The sequence below is a fragment of the Ostrea edulis genome, chromosome 1, assembly GCF_947568905.1.
Source record: "Ostrea edulis chromosome 1, xbOstEdul1.1, whole genome shotgun sequence".
In the NCBI taxonomy this organism is placed as follows: domain Eukaryota; kingdom Metazoa; phylum Mollusca; class Bivalvia; order Ostreida; family Ostreidae; genus Ostrea; species Ostrea edulis.
This window is the reverse complement of record NC_079164.1, coordinates 64,456,722-64,475,638: the sequence shown is the minus strand read 5'-3', so window position 1 is coordinate 64,475,638 and position 18,917 is coordinate 64,456,722. Positions and strand designations below refer to the sequence as shown.

Below are 18,917 nucleotides of genomic sequence, written 5' to 3'. Positions count from 1 at the left end.
TGCAAAAATAGGAAGACCAGTAACAATTCTAGCTGCACGTAATTGTACTTTTTCAAGCTTATCAGTATCGTGAACAGAACAGCCATCCCAAACAATTGAAGCATATTCAAGAGTAGGTCTAATAAAAGCTATATACAATTTTGACAGATGTTTTCTGCCAATTTTGAACTTAAGCCTTTTTAAAAGCCCTAATTTTTTAAAAGATTTATCAACTATGGAATCAATGTATAAAGACCAACTGAGGTTATGTGACAATAATAAGCCTAGATGACGATGGACTGGAACACACTCCAATCTATCACTGCTGGAGTGAGTTGTCATCAGCAAATAATCTACACATTGATAGCATATTTACAGCAACATCATTAACATAAATCAAAAATAGTAAAGGTCCTAAAACAGAACCTTGGGGTACACCAGCAAATATATCAAGTTGTGACGATAAAAGGTCCTTATACATTACTTTTTGTGATCTGTGACATAAGTAGCTTTTGAACCAATGTAAAAGACTACCAGATATACCATAAGTTTGTAATTTGAAAATAAGACCATTATGCCATACTCTATCAAATGCTTTTGACAGGTCACAAAATATCATACAACATGATTTCCCTTCATCAATACTTTGAACAATACTATGATAAGTTTCTAATAATTGATAAACTGTAGAATGACCTGGTAAAAATCCAGCTTGATATCGATAAAATAGATCATTACTATGAAAATAATTATATACATGTTTGAAAATAATTCTCTCCAAAATTTTACTAACGCATGATAATAGCGAGACAGGTCTATAATTAGATACTATTGACGGGTCTTCCTTCTTAAAAAGAGGAATGACGTGAGCAATTTTCCAAAAAGATGGGAAAATATTTTCTGACAATGATCTGTTGAATAGCATAGTAAGTGGTTTGATAATGGTAGTTTTTGTTGATTTCAACATTTTATGGCTAATGCTATCTGGGCCAACAGCTTTATTAACTGGGAGTATTGTAATAATATCCGATACTTCTTGTTCTTCAATAATAATGCTATTTAAGGAACCATTACATAAGCCAAATCTAAAGTATCTGCTCCGTTGATAATATTTGCCCAGTTACAATTTTTAATTAAATAATTGAGTTTTATAAAGTCAGCATTTTTATAAATCCATACTTTACGCGTGTATGCACGATTGTACTTTATGTTCGAAAAGAGGGAGATGTATGTGGCACTATGATCACTGATCGTCGGTTCGATTTTTAATACACCCGATTCACACGATTGAATCTCTGTAGAGGTCAATATTGGGTCAAGCAGTGCCAGGTTCCGTGTAGCGACAGTTATATTATTTACTAGACCATGAGTTGAATTAATTTCACGAATATTGTGTGATAATGGAGCATTAAGAAAATCTACATTTAAATCGCCTACTATAATTATTTTGTCGGAATATTCGCTAACTGTGTCTAAACTCCACGAAAGTTTGGACCAAAAAGAGCTGTCGGAACTGGGAGGCCTATAAATACAGCAAAGATGATAAACACAGGTATTGTTATCTACTTCAATCCATATACACTCAAGATCGGCGGGCTCAAAGTCTGGGCGTCTTGTAGCGCGTATTTGATTTGACAAATATATCATAACACCACCTCCAAAACAATTTCTATCTTTACGAATTATTTTATTAAAGCCGTCAAGAAGTAATTTATCGTTGCTCACTGAACTATCTAGATGGGTTTCAGAAAAACATAAAATATCAAAGTCATGAACAAAAGAATTTAAATGACCTAGTTTGTGTCTAATACTTCGGATATTCAGATGTAATATGTCAAGGACATTTTCAGCAGTAGGACCCGGGTTTAACTCTATATCGCCGCAAGCTAACAAAACAAATATGAAAAACTGAAGATAAAAATTGATAAACACAGATCTAAGCTTAATGAATGTCAAACAACTAGTGAGTAGTTTTAAAATGTGTTCGAGGAAATGTATAAAACATGAAAACGGTAACACAATAAAACGTTGTCTTTTGTAAGTACCTCTACCTGATAAATAGAAAAGACCGATTGCAGCTCGGAATTGTTCAATGGAGTTACCCATTATCTAAGTTGTGGTATATGTAATTTGAAAATATGTAGCTGCAATCATAGAAAATGTTTCCTGTTGAGGGTTTAAATATTTAGACATGTATTTCTGAAGACCTAGAATATATAAATATGATTGCATGACAAACTGCACATAAGGTTTGATTGTAAGTAAACAAAATGGTATGGAAGAAAAAAGAGAAAAAACACAAATACATACAAGGCAACAATTCACATGAGTACAGTACTACCTTGGTAGTAATACAAGACATTTCAAAATAAATGAGTTCATGCAAATAACAGCAAAACAATGGCAAATAAAGCATACAAAACATATAGGGTAGGAAAATAGGTGGGGTGAATTGCAGACAAAAAGGACAAAATAATTGAAATTTGAGGCCATATGAATTTTAAGGTAAAGTTTTAACTGGAAAACTTGTGAGTATGAAAGTATTTGTTTTCGGTATAGTAATATTATCAGTGTAGTAATATTATAAACATAAAATAGCTAAATAATTGGTATTGCATTTCAAAATACTGTACGTAGTCGTATTTACTTCTTGGACATAATATATACATCATATATAGGTACACTCAGAGTCAGCTCTCAGTTGGCGCCGGGGTATGACCAAACGGACATAGATCACTCTCTTGTCTGATGATGTGAGTTTTCTGTCTGTGATCTCTAATACGAATTTTACCGTTGGAAGACCACGCCTGCAGAATCACTTGTTCACGACAGAGCTGACGGCACAGGAATAATAATTTGTCTCTACGTTTCGTCAGATCTTCATTGATTGACACATGTTTTGTCTCCGGATTTCGTTTTAGACTCTTATGGCTTTTCACTAATCTAAATTTCAGGTCTGCTGAACGTAGCCTTGCGATGATCTGTCTAGGTGTGTGTGTCCTATGGCGGTTGGTGGGTGCCCCTACCCGATGCGAATTAACAATATCATCACGGTTGATTGAAATCCCGGCTTTAGTGGTCACATCCAAGATCAAATCCGTTGTATTCTCTCCAGCTGTCTCAGGTATCCCAGAGAATCTTACTAGTGGTCTTCTACCATATTGTTCAAGTTCATCAAGTTGAAGATGAAGATCATTGTTCATGGATTCCAGTTTGTTCATTTTGGCATTAAGAGGCTCTACTGCTTTTGTCACTTCTTGTTTCACTAGTGCAGATAACTCATCTTGAATGGATAATTTTACCGCAACAGCAATTCTAACAATACCAATGACGAGTTGATGGGTGATTTGTGGGTTGTTAACCGTTGGTAATGGGGGAAAATCAGACGGGTCACGTTGAGACACTGGGGTAGAAGTAGTCATTCTGGGGAATTCAGGCTCAGACTCGTCCCTCTGTTTTTTAGGAGTTCTCGCGACATCCGAGAATGACTTGGATAAGTCACTAAGATTCCTTTTGTTTTCTGCTTTTTCGGTCATTTTGATCACACAAATCAAGGTCACAATGTCACAAATATACAGTATGTCTATATAAGTACCAAGTCACATTCAGCACATATAACACAAACTATTTCAATCAGAGTTTAAATCAATGTTTGATTCGACAACGACAACGACATCAGCAGGGTGAGCAGAAATCATATCAACAATGGTTCTTCAATTTTTTTTTTGAAATTACTCACATTTCAAAGCTAAGATTTTAGCTAAACATGGTCTCAACAACCTATAGCACTCCTTTGATCTTCTGAAAAATTTCTGGCAATCCATCCCAAGATTTAATAGATGTTTTTCACATATTTGTACGAGCTCTTTTGTTACTGACCACTTACTACCAAGGGCGCTCAACTCACTTTTCACGGAACGTTAAATGCTTATATTGTAACGTCATGGATAATGTACAACAATGATCTGGAAAAAGTACGGGAAAATCATAGGCAATTATAAAAGACTATTAAGTTTTGGCTTTAGAATACCAATGAAATGTTTTTCTTTTTCCCGTCTCTGAATAGCACTGGCACATCTGAGTTTATAAAATGGGAAAATGTTAAATCCTTTTTTACCACACGTTTCCAGGTGTGCACTTAACTGGATTTGTCTGTATTCAGGTGTACTGATGTGCTGCTTATGTACACGTACACGGGCATGGAGAGTGTTGCCAGTTTCACCAATGTAATATTCCTTGCATCCAGGACATGTGATGGCGTATATGACATCCTTTGTATCGCATAACATGTTAGCATTAACTTTAAATTCTCGTCCGTTAAAATTATAACTGGTCCCTTCTGTAATGTAGTCACATGTACCGCATCGAGGGTCCGTACACTTTGACACTGTATAAGTACGGTCATCTAATTGGGAGGAACAAAGTATTCTCTTAAGATTTTTGGGCTGGCGTTTACTGCTAATAAAACGACAGTTCTTGTATATGCCTTTTGTTTGTTCATCTTCCCTAAGTAGCTTGTTTAATTCATAAACAATTGAATTGATGTTTTGATTTCTCGGATTATAAGTGTGTACAAATGGTATTATTTCTCCGTCATTAGCACATCGTGTGTTTGAAAGTAGCTGTATCCTATCGAACTCCTTAGCCTTCATTATTCCATCGTCTACAAGTTGTTCTGGGTATTTTTGGCTTAATAAATACAATTTTAATTCCTCCAAGCGGATATCCCTCGTATCGATATTGCTGACAGTGTTTTCTTTTCATATTTTTTAAATATTAGTATCCGATTACTGAGACTCTATTTCAATTTTGGATATATATATATATATATATATATATATATATATATATATATATATATATATATATAACACTGGGAAGTGACCTACATATGAAATACATTATTTACGTGCTAAACAAATGCATGAACTTGATTTTATATTTCATTTTTAAAAAATATCCATATAAATTCATGAGCGAAAATTTACTTTTGATATTTAAAGGGAAAGGCAACCTAACCACCTTGTTGCTTCTTTGAATATAGTATTGCTGATATCGTAAATGACAGTCTTTAACAACAAACATTCCTTGCTTCACAATTAAATCAATATCAATCTATCATATATTTTAAATTACCCGCCGCTAAGAGAGTGGCCATTGAAGTTTAATCTATGACGTCACACCGTCGGTTCCGGTGTATTTCATCAGCAGCACTGTAAACACGACAAGTAACGAACAGTTAAATTTGGACCCGTATAGATTTGCGCCCGTTCTTTGGCAAAAAGAAATTAAGAGAAGACGTTCAGTCGAGTTGCAGACCAGGTAGACGGTATACATTTCTTCATATAAAATGTCTCGAACCTCAACTTGTCATTACGCAAATTATGGATCCACAGTTTACATAGCCACGGTCTTTTCTTTTCAGATGACTTGGTTGGGTCAGGAATTTCGAAAAAAACAACTTTTTTCACATCTTCCCTTCGTATTAGTGTATATTAACTGCTTGACAGGAAGGCATTAACCTATTTACAATGTATTCGTATGTAATCTACCACATGCATATCTTTGGTGATCTTAGAATCTCATCAAAACTGGAAGACGGTGTGACGTCAAAATTATTGAATTTGGTGGTCTTGAATTCAAAACTGTACCACATCATGGCAGCCGCTATATATAGCAGGAATTTCAATTTTTAACGTTTTCAAATTAGTACTGAAGCTTATCTAGGCCGTAAATCAACATAATAGTATGACAAATCTTTACCATGTAAAACTTATACGGTACCAATTTTGATGCACCAGATGCGCATTTCGACAAATAATGTCTCTTCAGTGATGCTCAACCGAAATGTTTGAAATCCGAAATAACTATGAAGTTTTAGAGCTAAATATAGCCAAAAACAGAGTGCCAAAAAAGTGGAGCATATAATTAATCCTATCATTTATCATGTAAACAGTTTTGGGTTGCCTTTCCCTTTAAGGGATGACTTTAATTCTACGACATATTATACGAGTATATTCAGGTTTGGGTCAGTTTACGCTTTATAATCCGCGAAGAGTCATTTTTCAGTGTTCAAATATGAACCCACCACTGTCCGAGATATAGACTGTGTCGCGAAATATATTGCTGTGTGGGTGTGTGTGACGTCATAGTGACTGTGACGTGCTTTGGCGTTGTTGTTTTAAGTAAACGGTTTTAGAAAAACAAGTAACGATGAAATGACAAGACGTGTTGTTTTCACTAGCATAGATAATACGAAACATTTGGTGCCGTGACTATGAGTTCGAATCTTGAGGTTGTCCGCGGCGGACACAGACGCACAATTACAAGAATAGTCAACAAATACGAGGAAATCGAGGAATGTACAGCTATTGACGAAATCACCGCAACCATCGAGACACTACATCGGAAACATGAACTGTTGTCCAAATTGAACAGTGAAATTATCGAGACCACAACGGAAGAAGAGATCGACAACGAAATAGAAAAAACAGACAAGTATGATTTAATTATTCGAAAAAGTATTTCAAAATTAACGAGATTGTCAAAATCATCGTTAAATACAAACGCTTCAATCTTCATGCCCGTGAATTCGAATCTTTATCCAGATAATTCAGGGAGTTTTAACATAATCCGGCATTAACCACTCTTCAAGTTTTCACAAACTGCCGAAGCTAATTATTACTAAATTCGACGGGAATCTGTTAAACTGGAAGTCGTTTTGGGATTCCTTTGAGAGAGCTATAGACAAAAATGACTTGTTAAACAAACGCACAGAAATTCAATTATTTGAAATCTCATTGAATTGGTGAAGCAAGTCAGTGTATTGCTGGGTTACAGATAAGAAATGCAAATTATATGGTTTGAAGATCTACGAAATCCAAACAGTGCACTCATTGCGTATAAATTTAGATCTGTTTCATTTGGAGCAACTTGTTCGTCATTCATATTGAGGGCAACACCGATGAAACACGTTTCAGATAATCCTTCGGAAACAGCGGATACCATACGACGGGACATTTATGTTGACAACATACTAACAAGTGTTAACACAGAAGATTATGCTCGGAAATTGTTTTCACGAATCGCGAAAATTGTTGTCCGACGCTGGATTTAATTTGTGTTCTTGGGCCTCCAACAGCACAGTTCTTCAGGAACAGTGAAAACTCAAAAAATCAAGACTTGGAAACAAAAATTGTTGGAATGCGATGGGATCCAGAGGGCATATTAACATTTGCCAAGAAAGTCATTAACACAGAGTCAAGATCTATTAGCAAGCGTGAAATACTACGTCAGTCATCCTCTATATTTGACCTACTTGGACTTCTCGGACCAGCTACGATAAGGCAAAACTGTTGATGCAACAACTTTGGAAGCAAAAACTGTCATGGGATGAGATCTTACTGGAACACATACATTCGAAATAGATTGATATATCACGAGATATACAATCGGCATTAGCGGAAACTAAACTCCCTCGACATTTTTTCAACGAATCGACTCGAAATCACCCGTCTACGCTACATGTGTTCGTGGATGCGAGTGAAAAAGCATGAAGAGCGTGTATGTATATCTGCAACGGAGAAAATGCAACGTTGATAACAGCAAAAAAACAGGGTTGCACCTTTGAAAAATATCACTCTTCCTAGGCTGGAACTGATGGCCGCTGTTATAGGAGCCAGATTAGCAAACAACATGCAACAAAGTATAGGCCTAGATTTTGATTCAGTAACTTACTGGAGCGATAGTCAAGTTGTTTTACATTGGCTATGACAGCCAAAATCTCCGAAAAAGTGAAATCTCAAAGCTTAATGCGCCACATTTATGGAAATACGTACCATCGGATACGAACCCTGCTGATTTACAAACTCGTGGTTTGTCTGCAGAACAATTGAAAACGGCAGGGTTATGGTGCCATGGACCAAAATGGTTAACTAACAAGGGGATCAATGGCCAGTATGGGAACCTCACAATCGCACAGTTTTGTTGGAAGTTGATACATATGTTGATGAGATTGTCACCTTAACAAATATCAACACGACTGGAATTTATAGGATCGTCAACATCACCAGGTTCAATACGTTACATTCACTGCTACGCGTTTCCGCCTATGTGTTGCGTTTTATCTCAAATTGTAAAACGAAACGGAGATACAATTTGAGGATGAGAAAAATTAATATCTCAAAGGCAGAGGAATTATCGTTTGAGGAAATCGATTCAGCTTTGAAACATTGGATTCTCGGAGTTCAGACTCACGAATTCCGAAATAAACAGTTTGTCGTCTTCAAAGCGGAAAATATACAAATCTTTTTTAATAAACTAATTGCGTTTATTTCAGGACGACTCTAAAATTCTACGTTGTGGAGGACGTATCGGAAATTCACCACTAAATGATGAGATAAAGTTTCAAATTCTGCTTCCAAAAAACATAAATTCACCGATTTACTTGTCTTGGATACCCATATCAAAGGATTACACTCGGGATCATCACAGACGATTACTCAAATTCGACAGAAATATTGGATTCCACAGACTCGACAATGCGTGAATTACTTGTTGAGAAAATGCGTTCCTTATCAAAAAATAATTGGGAAACCATATTCGAAACCTGACCCACCTCATCTACCACAGGATAGAGTAACGGACTCTGTGCCATTTCATACTACAGTTGTAGACTTTGTAGGACCCTTATATGTAAAGGACAATGGTACTCAACGGAAAATGTACATTTGTCTCTTTACATGTGCGTGGACTCGAGCTATTCATTTCCAAATCTATCGACGGATTCAATTATTCTGGCATTTAGACGTTTTGTGAGCAGTAAAAATTCCCCTCAAACGATGTTCTCGGACAACGCCGCAACATTCGTATCTGCACATGCAAAAATAGTGCAAACTCTAAGCTGCAACATTAACTGGAAATTTATTCAAAAGGAGCACCCTGGTATGGCGGCTGGTGGGAAAGACTAATCGGAATGACAAAGATTACACTGAAAGAGGTCCTGGGGAAAGCTCAAATACACGACGAAAACCTCCGTAATATTTTAAGCGAAATAGAAACCGTTATTAACGACAGACCGTTAACCTACGTTTCATATGAAATTCAAGATTTACAGCCGTTAACGCCATCTGATCTCTTATATGGACGAATGAAAGCTACACCATTAGTGTCAGTCTCCCAGGAAAATACAAACATCATACATACCGAAGCAAATAAAGAATTGGAGAGATAAGAATTGGTTCTACAACATTTTCTAAAACGATGGAGAATGGAATACCTAACGGGATTACGTGAGTTTCATAAATTTTCGGGAAACAACGATACCAAAATTAAGGTTGGTGACATAGTTCAAGTCTACGATAATATGCCTCGTACAAAATGGAAGTTAACTATGGTAGATGAACTCATTACAGGAAACGGTGGATAAGCACGTGCAGCAAAAATCCACACTGCTTCAAACAAAATCACAACGCGACCAGTTACCAAACTTTATCCTCTGGAACTTCCTTAAGTATACCTCACTTTGTGATGAACCGTGTGTACTATGGAGACGTACTATGCCTTGATATAGAACTTTATTCGAACTTAATTTATGAACTGCTATATAATGTAGACTTTTTCCGAAAGATAAAAAGCTGTTACACAAACTGTTACAAACTTTTGGCCGGGAAAGTGTCGCAAATTACTTGCCGAACATTGACAATATACTTACTAACTATAATAACTATATGCACTTTCTGTGGCTGGAGAATGTCGCGAAATGTATTGCTGAATGGGTGTGTGTGACGTCATAGTGACTGATGTGCTATGACGTTGTTGCATTAAGGTAATTCCCCATACCACATCTTAATATTGAAAAACCTACAGATTTCTATCAACATTTGCATGTATTTTGTCGAGGATGTATATTGACCAAATTCCCGAAGAAAAATATGTTTAGCGGCCTTTCCCAGACTACAGCCACTTCTAAAAATAGAACACACCACTTTAAAACAAGCAGTGTTAATATACATAGATTTTAAGGCACTGTCTTTATTTAAACGATAGAAATATGTTTCTTTCATATGAATTGAAGAAAATGTATTGCATTTGACTGTTTTCAATAATTTTTCATCTACTGAACCATGCCCTTGGTTTCAAGGTGATGAAAATGCACATATAGTGGTCAAATTTTGACTAATCATAGCCTGCCATATCCGGAAAATTGTGTTTTCAAAAACCTTCAGATTTTTGAAACATTTCAATATGTTTTACCTTTACACTCCAGCAATCATTTGATATAATAAGTAAATAGGGTATCGGATAATTTGAGAGCCCAATGACCCCCTCTAGGTTAAAAACCTTGAAAAAACGCATATTGGAAAATGGTGTCTAAAATTCCTATTTCTGCGAACATTCATTCATCATTTACATTACTAAATTACCATTTCAAGAAATATTACAGGGTGGTTTTTGAAAAACAGTTTAAAACATTAAAACTTCAAATAGCTAAAAACCACTATCATTGATTGCCGTAAGCTTTAGGAATCGGGCTTGAAGTTAGAAAAATCCTAACTTTACTATGGAGCTTACTAAATCCATAGCCTACGTCATATGAACACTGACGTCATGTCACAATAGATGAAAAAATAAAATTATGTCGCCAGATCTAGTTGGAACAAAGTTATGTAGATCAGAATGATTTTTACATTTTTTAAAACGCTCATTCAGAGAATGCTAACTTATGCTCAAGTTACAAATTTTGGGAAATTCGACTATTTTAAAACACCCGAATTCTGCATTCCTCATCCTCTTGGTAATTTTTATTTCCTGGTAGTTTTTAACAATACGACTCAGCCATGCGATGCGAGTCTTAACGACATGTAACTACCGCGTACATTCCGAGACGTTTTAATCAAAACATCAGTAAAGGTCATGTCCGGCCAGAAAAAGAAAATTACATTACAACACTCATGATCCATACTGTATGTACAAGAGCACAAACGTACGACACCTAGGCATAGGAATATGTGACAAATCTGTCAGCGTATCATCTAAATTGAACACCCTGAAATCATTAGACACAACAGAGATATGCACATACATGTACATGTATATGCACATTTATTATGGATTCGGAGGGCCTCGAAAGCAATTTTTGTCGTGTAAATAAATATTTTAAAATATTACAAGGGGGGTTGCAATGTCGGTATAGCTTTAGATTATGCATATATTTTATTTAGATCATGACGACATTGATCGTATTCTTTCAGGTTTAAATAAATTATAGGGAAAACATAACAAAAATATGTGACTGTCAGTACATGTAGCACACAAAAATTTGCATTTTGTTGAATGGGAGATTCGATATTTCTACCCGTCATTAATGATCATAAATCACACAAAAGAAATGGCCTACAATAGATACATTGAAAGTTGGCAACACGATTTAACATCATAATCTGTAATATTTGCAGAAATCTCACGGGAATTACTATATAAGCATTTTCTCTCCCGAGCGTTGTCTTGTATAAAACCGGTTTGTTTGTATTATTGCGATTCGTATGTTCTAAATTTTTGTTGTTTGCTTTCAAACAATCAGTCCTAATACGGTCTACAAAATTCACCAAAAATGACATCGAGTTCGTTGAACGTGTGATAACGTTCGTGACTCGTGAATAACGTTTCTAACGTTATTTGACGTGGTATGGGGAATTACCTTAAGTAAACGGTTTTAGAAAAACAAGTAACGATGAAATGACAAGACGGGTTGTTTTCACTTACTTAGATAATACGAAACAGACTGTACAGAAAAGATTTTGTACATTTAAGGTTATTTTTTAATAAAATTTGACCCCAGCAGAAAATCTTTAAGGGTTATATTTATAACAAGGTTCAAATTTTCACGCTTGGGAGGGTAGTTAAATTAACAGTCTGGGTCAATATTGATCAAACATCAGTTGAAAAATTACCCCTAGGGTCGTTTTTCAACAGGGTCACTATTTAATGTTACACCGGCGTGAAGAATCGCATGCATACCCTGATGTATTTTTTTATTTTTCAAAGATAAAATTTACTTTTTAAACATTTAAATTTTAAAAAATGCGCAAGCTCACCTTGGATGGCATGGGGTGTGATCTGTTGATCTCATCTGGAGGCCAATTTTTTTATGTACCATCTTTCTGCTGCATCTTTGTAAGGTTGTATTTAATTGTACATGTAGTTGATGTAGACTTCTATAGATAAATTTTGGGAATTAGACATATTGAATTATTTTGTCATTGTTGACTTTCTTTCTCTATTTCATTGGTATTTTCAGTGGATTGTTTGTGAGTCTGATCCCCTTGTTAGTATTTATTCAATCAGCGTTCAGTAATTAACCACGTGACTCCAACTTATCGTCACTCTACAATTTTGACTTGCCCGTAGGCAGACTTGGCTGCAAATAAAGTGCGATCTGTATTTTAAACCCACCATCCACCCTTTCGTTCCTGTCATGAAATTTGCCAATTCTAGTCCCGTTTCAAATTTTTGATATGCCACCTTTTCGCTGCATCTTTGTAGGGTTATTTTTTTTTTTTTTTTTTACTGTTGTTGATGTAGACTTTTTTGGATAAATTTTGGGAATCAGACATATTGAATTATTTTTTCATTGTTGGCTTTCTTTCTCCATTTCAGTGACATTATCAGTGGATTGTTTGTGAGTGTGCTCCCCTTGTTAGTAGTTTGTTATCTAGTTCGTCATTTGAATAAATGACATTTTCATACTCAATTGCCTTATGTTTAAATATGATACAGCAAAAACTAGCTGCAGTGACCTTACTCAGCATTTTAAGACATAAACATTATTTTGTAGCTATACATATAGACCTTAACATTTTCATTTACGTATACTTGTATTCACTGAATCTTTTATTTTATTTCTTTTGAAATTGACATTGCTTTCGTGCACGTGTACATGTTTGTTGCAATCTAGTTCGATGCGGTTTTTTAACATCACCTACTACATGAACCAAATATGGAGCGTTGTTAAGGTCAAAAGGTGCATTGGGTCAACGATATGATATTTTAGTATTAAACCTGGTTTATATTTTTGAAAAGTACATAAAAATATAAGCTCCTTAATTTGTTGTTTTATCGGGTGATGAAATGTTGCATCACGCGATACAACAACAAGGAAAGTATTGCTTATTCATACATTTACAAGAGTGTTCCTTTATGACATACAGTACTCCCTTATTTGTACACTTGCCTGTTCTAGATTCAAGCCTACATGGTAGATCATATTTAGTGTATCTTATGCTCAACTTATATTACTATAAATTTATTTTTATGCCCCCTTCAAAGAAGAGGAGCATATTGCTTTGCACCTGTCGGTCGGTCGGTAGACCACATGTTGCCTGCTCAATATTTTGAGAACCATCACTCGATCATAATGATATTTCATATGTGGGTTGGTTATGACTAGAAGAGGACCCTATTGTTTTTCTGGTCAAAAGGTCAAGGGTAAATCTACTCTGGACATAGGAAGACACTGTCCGCTCAATATCTTGAGAACCCTTTGCTTGACAAACATCAAACTTGGTACACAGGTATATCCCAAGGAGTAGGTGACCCCTATTGATTTTGAGTTCACATAGTCAAGAGTCAAACATGACATAGGAATATACTGACTATCAATGTCTAGAGAACCCTTTCTTGACAGACATCACACTTAGTACACCAGTACATCTTCAGGAGAAGATGAACCCTCTTGATTTTGAGGTCACATGGTCAAAGGTCATACTGGACATAGGAATATATTGTCCACTCAATATTTTGAGAACCCTTTGCTTGACAGATTTTAAACTCGGTATTGTCTTGGTTAGAAGACCATATATCCAATAGAAGCCAATGAGTAGTAATCAACTCTAAATCATCTGAATGGGTAAAAACTAAACGCTGGTGTTCCACAAGATTTTGTATTAGGACCTCTATTATTTCTCAGTTTTTATAAATGACATATTCCTTAACATCAAATGCAACTTTAGACTACATGTATTTGCAGACAACACTACTTTATATATCGTCGTTCATAACCCACAAACTGCAAGCGGTACTCTAAACTATGGTCTTAAAAAATCCACTTCTAGTCTAAGCAATAGCTCGTTGATTTCAATTCCTCCAAAATATAATCTTTAATTATAAGCAACAAACACGTAAAAACTACGGACACTTCCATGTTCTTAGGCGATTGTGTCACAAAAATGCTGATTATCATAAGCATTTAGGTGTTACAGTTTCCTAAAATGGGTTATGGTCTTTTTATGTTCATTCAGTTCTCTCCATCGCTTCGGTCAGCACTTCAAGATGATATTGTACACTTTAAAATTCCTTAAACTGATTTGAAATATTTCATAAAACTGTATGTAAATTCTCTTTGGCAAATCTATTAGGAATTCTGTAATACAAGTAAACTTTATTCTAATCAAAACAAAGTAAACAACAAACTGTGTAACATCGTAATGAAACACCAGTACAAAGTGATTATTTCTAGAAAACGCATCGGACATTCACAATTGACCCATTCTTACCTACTAAACAGAGAACTTCAGCCTGAATGTTTATCTTGTGACTGTATGCAGTGATTTTACGCCCAGTGTAAATCAATGCAAGAACTTTTTACAAATATTGACAATCGTTTTATTATACAATGTTTACAAGAATATTGTTTTTATATGAAAATTTTAATATTTTTATAATACAACTGTTTATATACCGAAATGATCTGTACTTTTACCTATTTATGTATTTTCAACTTTTATGTCCGTTGGATGAGACGTTAAAGGGTGTCCTGTGTCAAGGATGACAACTCCTTTGACACCCAAATTTCAAGAAAGAGTAGGCTGACTGGGGGCCATCTGGTAAACTCGATCATTCACAACCAAACATATTTCAATTAGTTTACGTGAAATATAGCCAAAACGACATAAAACCGTAATGAATCCAAAGTCTCCGTTCTATTAAATATGCTACAAAAAATTAGTTATTTACTTGATAGAAAATCCTTAGAAAAGTTTTCCTTCTCTATGAGACCTATCATTGAATATGTCGACATTATTGGGGAGACGATTTCTACTGAACTCGGTCAACAAGTTCAACATCAAAATAATCTAAACTTACAAATATACTTAACCTAAACAATGAATTGGAATGTGAACCTCTTGAAAACAGAGGAAAAACGTAAAATTATCCAATTTCATAAAATGGTCCACGACCTAGTCCCTTCATACTTATACAACATTGGTCCTCTTAAAATATATGAATCCCACTCACATAACACAAGACAAGTTGATAATATTTTACAAATCAACTGTAAAACTACATTTCTGCTCCCAAGTATCTCTGTCTGGAACAATGCAAAAAAAGAACCTTTCATTATCATGCTTTGAAATACGCTTGAATATAATATTAAACCCTCCTCCCCATATTTTCTCATAGGTTCATGACAAGTTCAAATTTTATATACCAGTATAAAGTTCAGTAATAGATGTGTAATATGTTTGCACCAATGGGATCATTATTGAACCAGTAAAAACTTAGTGGTAGCATCCTGCGCAGTTTGACTCAAAAACTCAGAATTTCCTTAAACCAGGCAATTACATGTATCAACAACAACTAAACATAAGAACCTATGAGAAGATTTGTCTGGTCATAAATATATGCTACTCTCTACTTGTTATGCTCATGCTTTCATGACTAAAACTGAACATATATGTAATGGCAATTCGCTTGTTCAAGTTGTTGACAGCAAACGATGTCAAATTGTCTGTCTGTGATGGAGAGTGACGAATAATTAAAAGGTTGTTTGAATACAGAAATGAGAATAATAGGCCATATGTCAAACAATTTATTTGTGAATTTAATTCATTTTATTATGCTTTCGGCAAGTTCATATTTATTCAGAGATGGCGTATCGTGACGTCATATATTTCAAAGTGCTATATAATCGTTAACCGATGCTTGAAATACGCCATGCGTGATTCGATATCTTTTCCAAACCAAGTTAAAGTTACAGTATTCACGAAGTGCCCTTAAAACGCATTTTAGGTAAGGAAAACATTTATAGTTTTGGCAGTGACAGCGACATTTTTTTAAGAACACGTTGGATAATTCCCATCATTTTTCAACTGTTGAAGAGTAAATCACGTGAGTCACATATGTAATCATTGGAGCCAGCTCATCGCGTCGCGATCTAATCTTTTAAAGCAACCTCACCCGTTCAATGCTCTTTAGACGATAAATGCATGCCATATCTTCAAGAAACGCCTTTTACGTAACATTAGTAATCTGGTTAAGTACCTTCAGCCGTAAACCAAACGAAAGATAACATGAGTATTATGTTTACATTGTCATTTATTATCTGACTATAAAGAACAAACTAAAGGAAGGTCCACAGAGCAAAGATAAACTTTAATCATTTTGCGACAACATCTTGACACAAGGTTATCAGCAACTTTAAGATTTATTCTTTGAGACATAAAATGAATGATCTAGCCATTTGAATTAGAGATAAAGTTTACTGAAAATAATATTTATCCAATGAATTGATGGAATTAAAAAGCGGCTTCCAGCCCCCCTGAAGAGAGTTAAGGAATATTCTATTCCCCAAAGAGGACATATCCACCCCATCTTGAGCAAACAAAGCTGAATCAGGCTTAATGTCTGTATAACGGATTATGGCACCCCAGATTGCAGGACAATTGTACCAATATGAGAATTAACACGTTTGCATGCATTTTCCATAGCTTTCAGACTTACTGAATTGCGCCATTTTAACCGTGGGAGGATAAATGACCATAAAACTTTGGTTTTTTAAACGTTAGATCTTATAAACAAAATCATCTGCTTTGCAACAACTCTGATTCTTCGAACCGACAACTTACCGAAATCGTTCCGCCCACAGCGTATGAGTGTACAGAACCCACGTTTTTAAGTGTTCTAATCTTTTTTCTTGCTTTACTCAACTGGAGGCCACTATAACCCTGCCACCACAGAGAGATGTTTTGTCTTCTTAGTGTCAAATTTGTGCCACCCGGTCTCAATACTGCTTCCAAAAATGCATGTTTAATTATTGAGGAACCCTCCAACCATATTGTCTGTGTATCTAAAACGAAATTAAAACTTTAGTATGCGAATGTAGGATTTATATGAAGAACGTTTCCAACGCCCAGATCTCTAAATATCTTCAGATGAAAAACCTTTTAAAGTAGGAAAAGAGTGCTATTTGTATCCAGAGGTAGCAGGCAAATTCAGGTGCTTAACTGCTTTACAAAGTACCCCTGTAAATTGGTATGAGTGAGTGGGGATAAATTAAAATGCCGAAATAATGGGCCTGAACCCTCTGGACGTATGCCGACACTTCTGGTAACAAGCTGATATGGACATGCTACACCACCCTGTCTGTCTATTTGTAATACTGTGCCTTTACCCAACTGGTCTGTTTTTGAAAAACGGATAGTCAATAAAAGAGATTGTGTGCTGTGATTTATGGACAAATTGTCTATTTGAATTGTGTTTTGGTGATGTCTTTTGTTTGTATCAACTGTTAATTCATCTATTCTTAAAAATCCGTGAAAGGCCAAGGAAAACGCAGCAGAGAAAAGGTCGTTTCGAAGTCATTGGTACATATAATGGGTATAATCTGAATGATGTTATGCAAAATTGTTTTAGTTATTGGTAATCTCGTATCTGCTGTGTGCTTCAAACGCTGCAATAATTTCATCATCAAGAACTCTGGTGTTGGATCAGGTACATTTTGCAATTTACAGTGAAATGAGATGGCAGACATATATGACCTCACCGTAGAGTATGCAAGCCTAGATGAAGATGAATGTACGCAAGCAGTTTACATACTTTGTAATAAGCTGCCATTCCAGCGCGATGGGATTTATGTGTGTTTTTAGATACTGAAGCGTCTAAAAGCTTAACAAACTCAGACTGGAGATAATGTTGAGGAATGATAGAGGTACTGGACAAGGGTGTGGCCTTGCATGTGGATCTGCTTGCCGGAATCTTGCCCACTGCTTACGAGAAATTGAATCATCTATGATATTGTCTTTACAAAACAGAATATCATATTTCATAGACGCTAGTACAAATCATCTAAGTAGAGTCATTACCCACTCTGATTTGGATGTGAGCTTATTAAGTATAGCAACAACAGCTTGATTATCTAGATGAAGAACAATCTTTTTCTTAGCTAGTTTGTCACCCCATAAACTAATGACTAAGACCACTGGAACTAATTCTAGAAATGTTAGGTCTTTCATGACTTCAGTAGATGACCACGTTTCTTGGCAAGGGGAAAATCACCATTCGCCATTGAAATAAGCACCACAACCCAAGTTGGACGACCCAGAGCTATCTGTGTAGAAAATAATATTCCTATCTGATGTCCATTCATGATCCAAAAAATACACAGCCCCATTAAATGACTAAACAAAACTTATCCACATGTACATATCTTTGCGCATCGATTGAGTAATCCTAATGTGATAATGCATTTCTGAAACTCCTATTGTACCTTTAAGTAGAGGACGCAAAATTCCCTACCTGATCTTATACCTCTTCTAAAAAGTTCAATTTGCCTATGACTAATATTTGTTGGGAGTGTTGCCTTGCGTTGGTTAGCAAGAGAATGTAAACTATCCTGAACCTCAAAGAATTTTGAATTGGGTATCCTAACAAGCATATATATAGTATCTATCTCAAAACCCAAAAAAAGTCATAACGATAGCAGGACCTTCAGATTTTTCTTCGACAATAGGAACACTTTTTTTCATCGCAAATACCTTGAAAAACAGACATAAGTTCCTGTCAAGAATGGACATCCCTTTCGGCAAATATAATATCATCAAGATAGTGATCAATTGTTGTTGCTTTAGAACGTTGTTTGGCAGCCCACTGCAAGAATGTAG

General features: G+C 35.5%; 1 protein-coding gene across 3 annotated transcripts in view; it reads left to right on the top strand.

Moving 5' to 3' along the window:
- LOC125647156 (beta-1,4-galactosyltransferase 1-like) overlaps window positions 1-18,917 on the top strand; it is a 94,198-nt gene that overhangs the window by 66,225 nt on the left and 9,056 nt on the right. The window contains exon 2 of one of the 3 annotated variants that reach the window (XM_056156546.1): window positions 2,934-3,103. The exons of the other annotated variants lie outside the window; for them this stretch is intronic. Coding sequence (XP_056012521.1) covers window positions 2,934-3,103 — 170 coding nt within the window. The remainder of the gene's footprint in view (window positions 1-2,933; window positions 3,104-18,917) is intronic. 3 annotated transcript variants of the gene reach the window in all.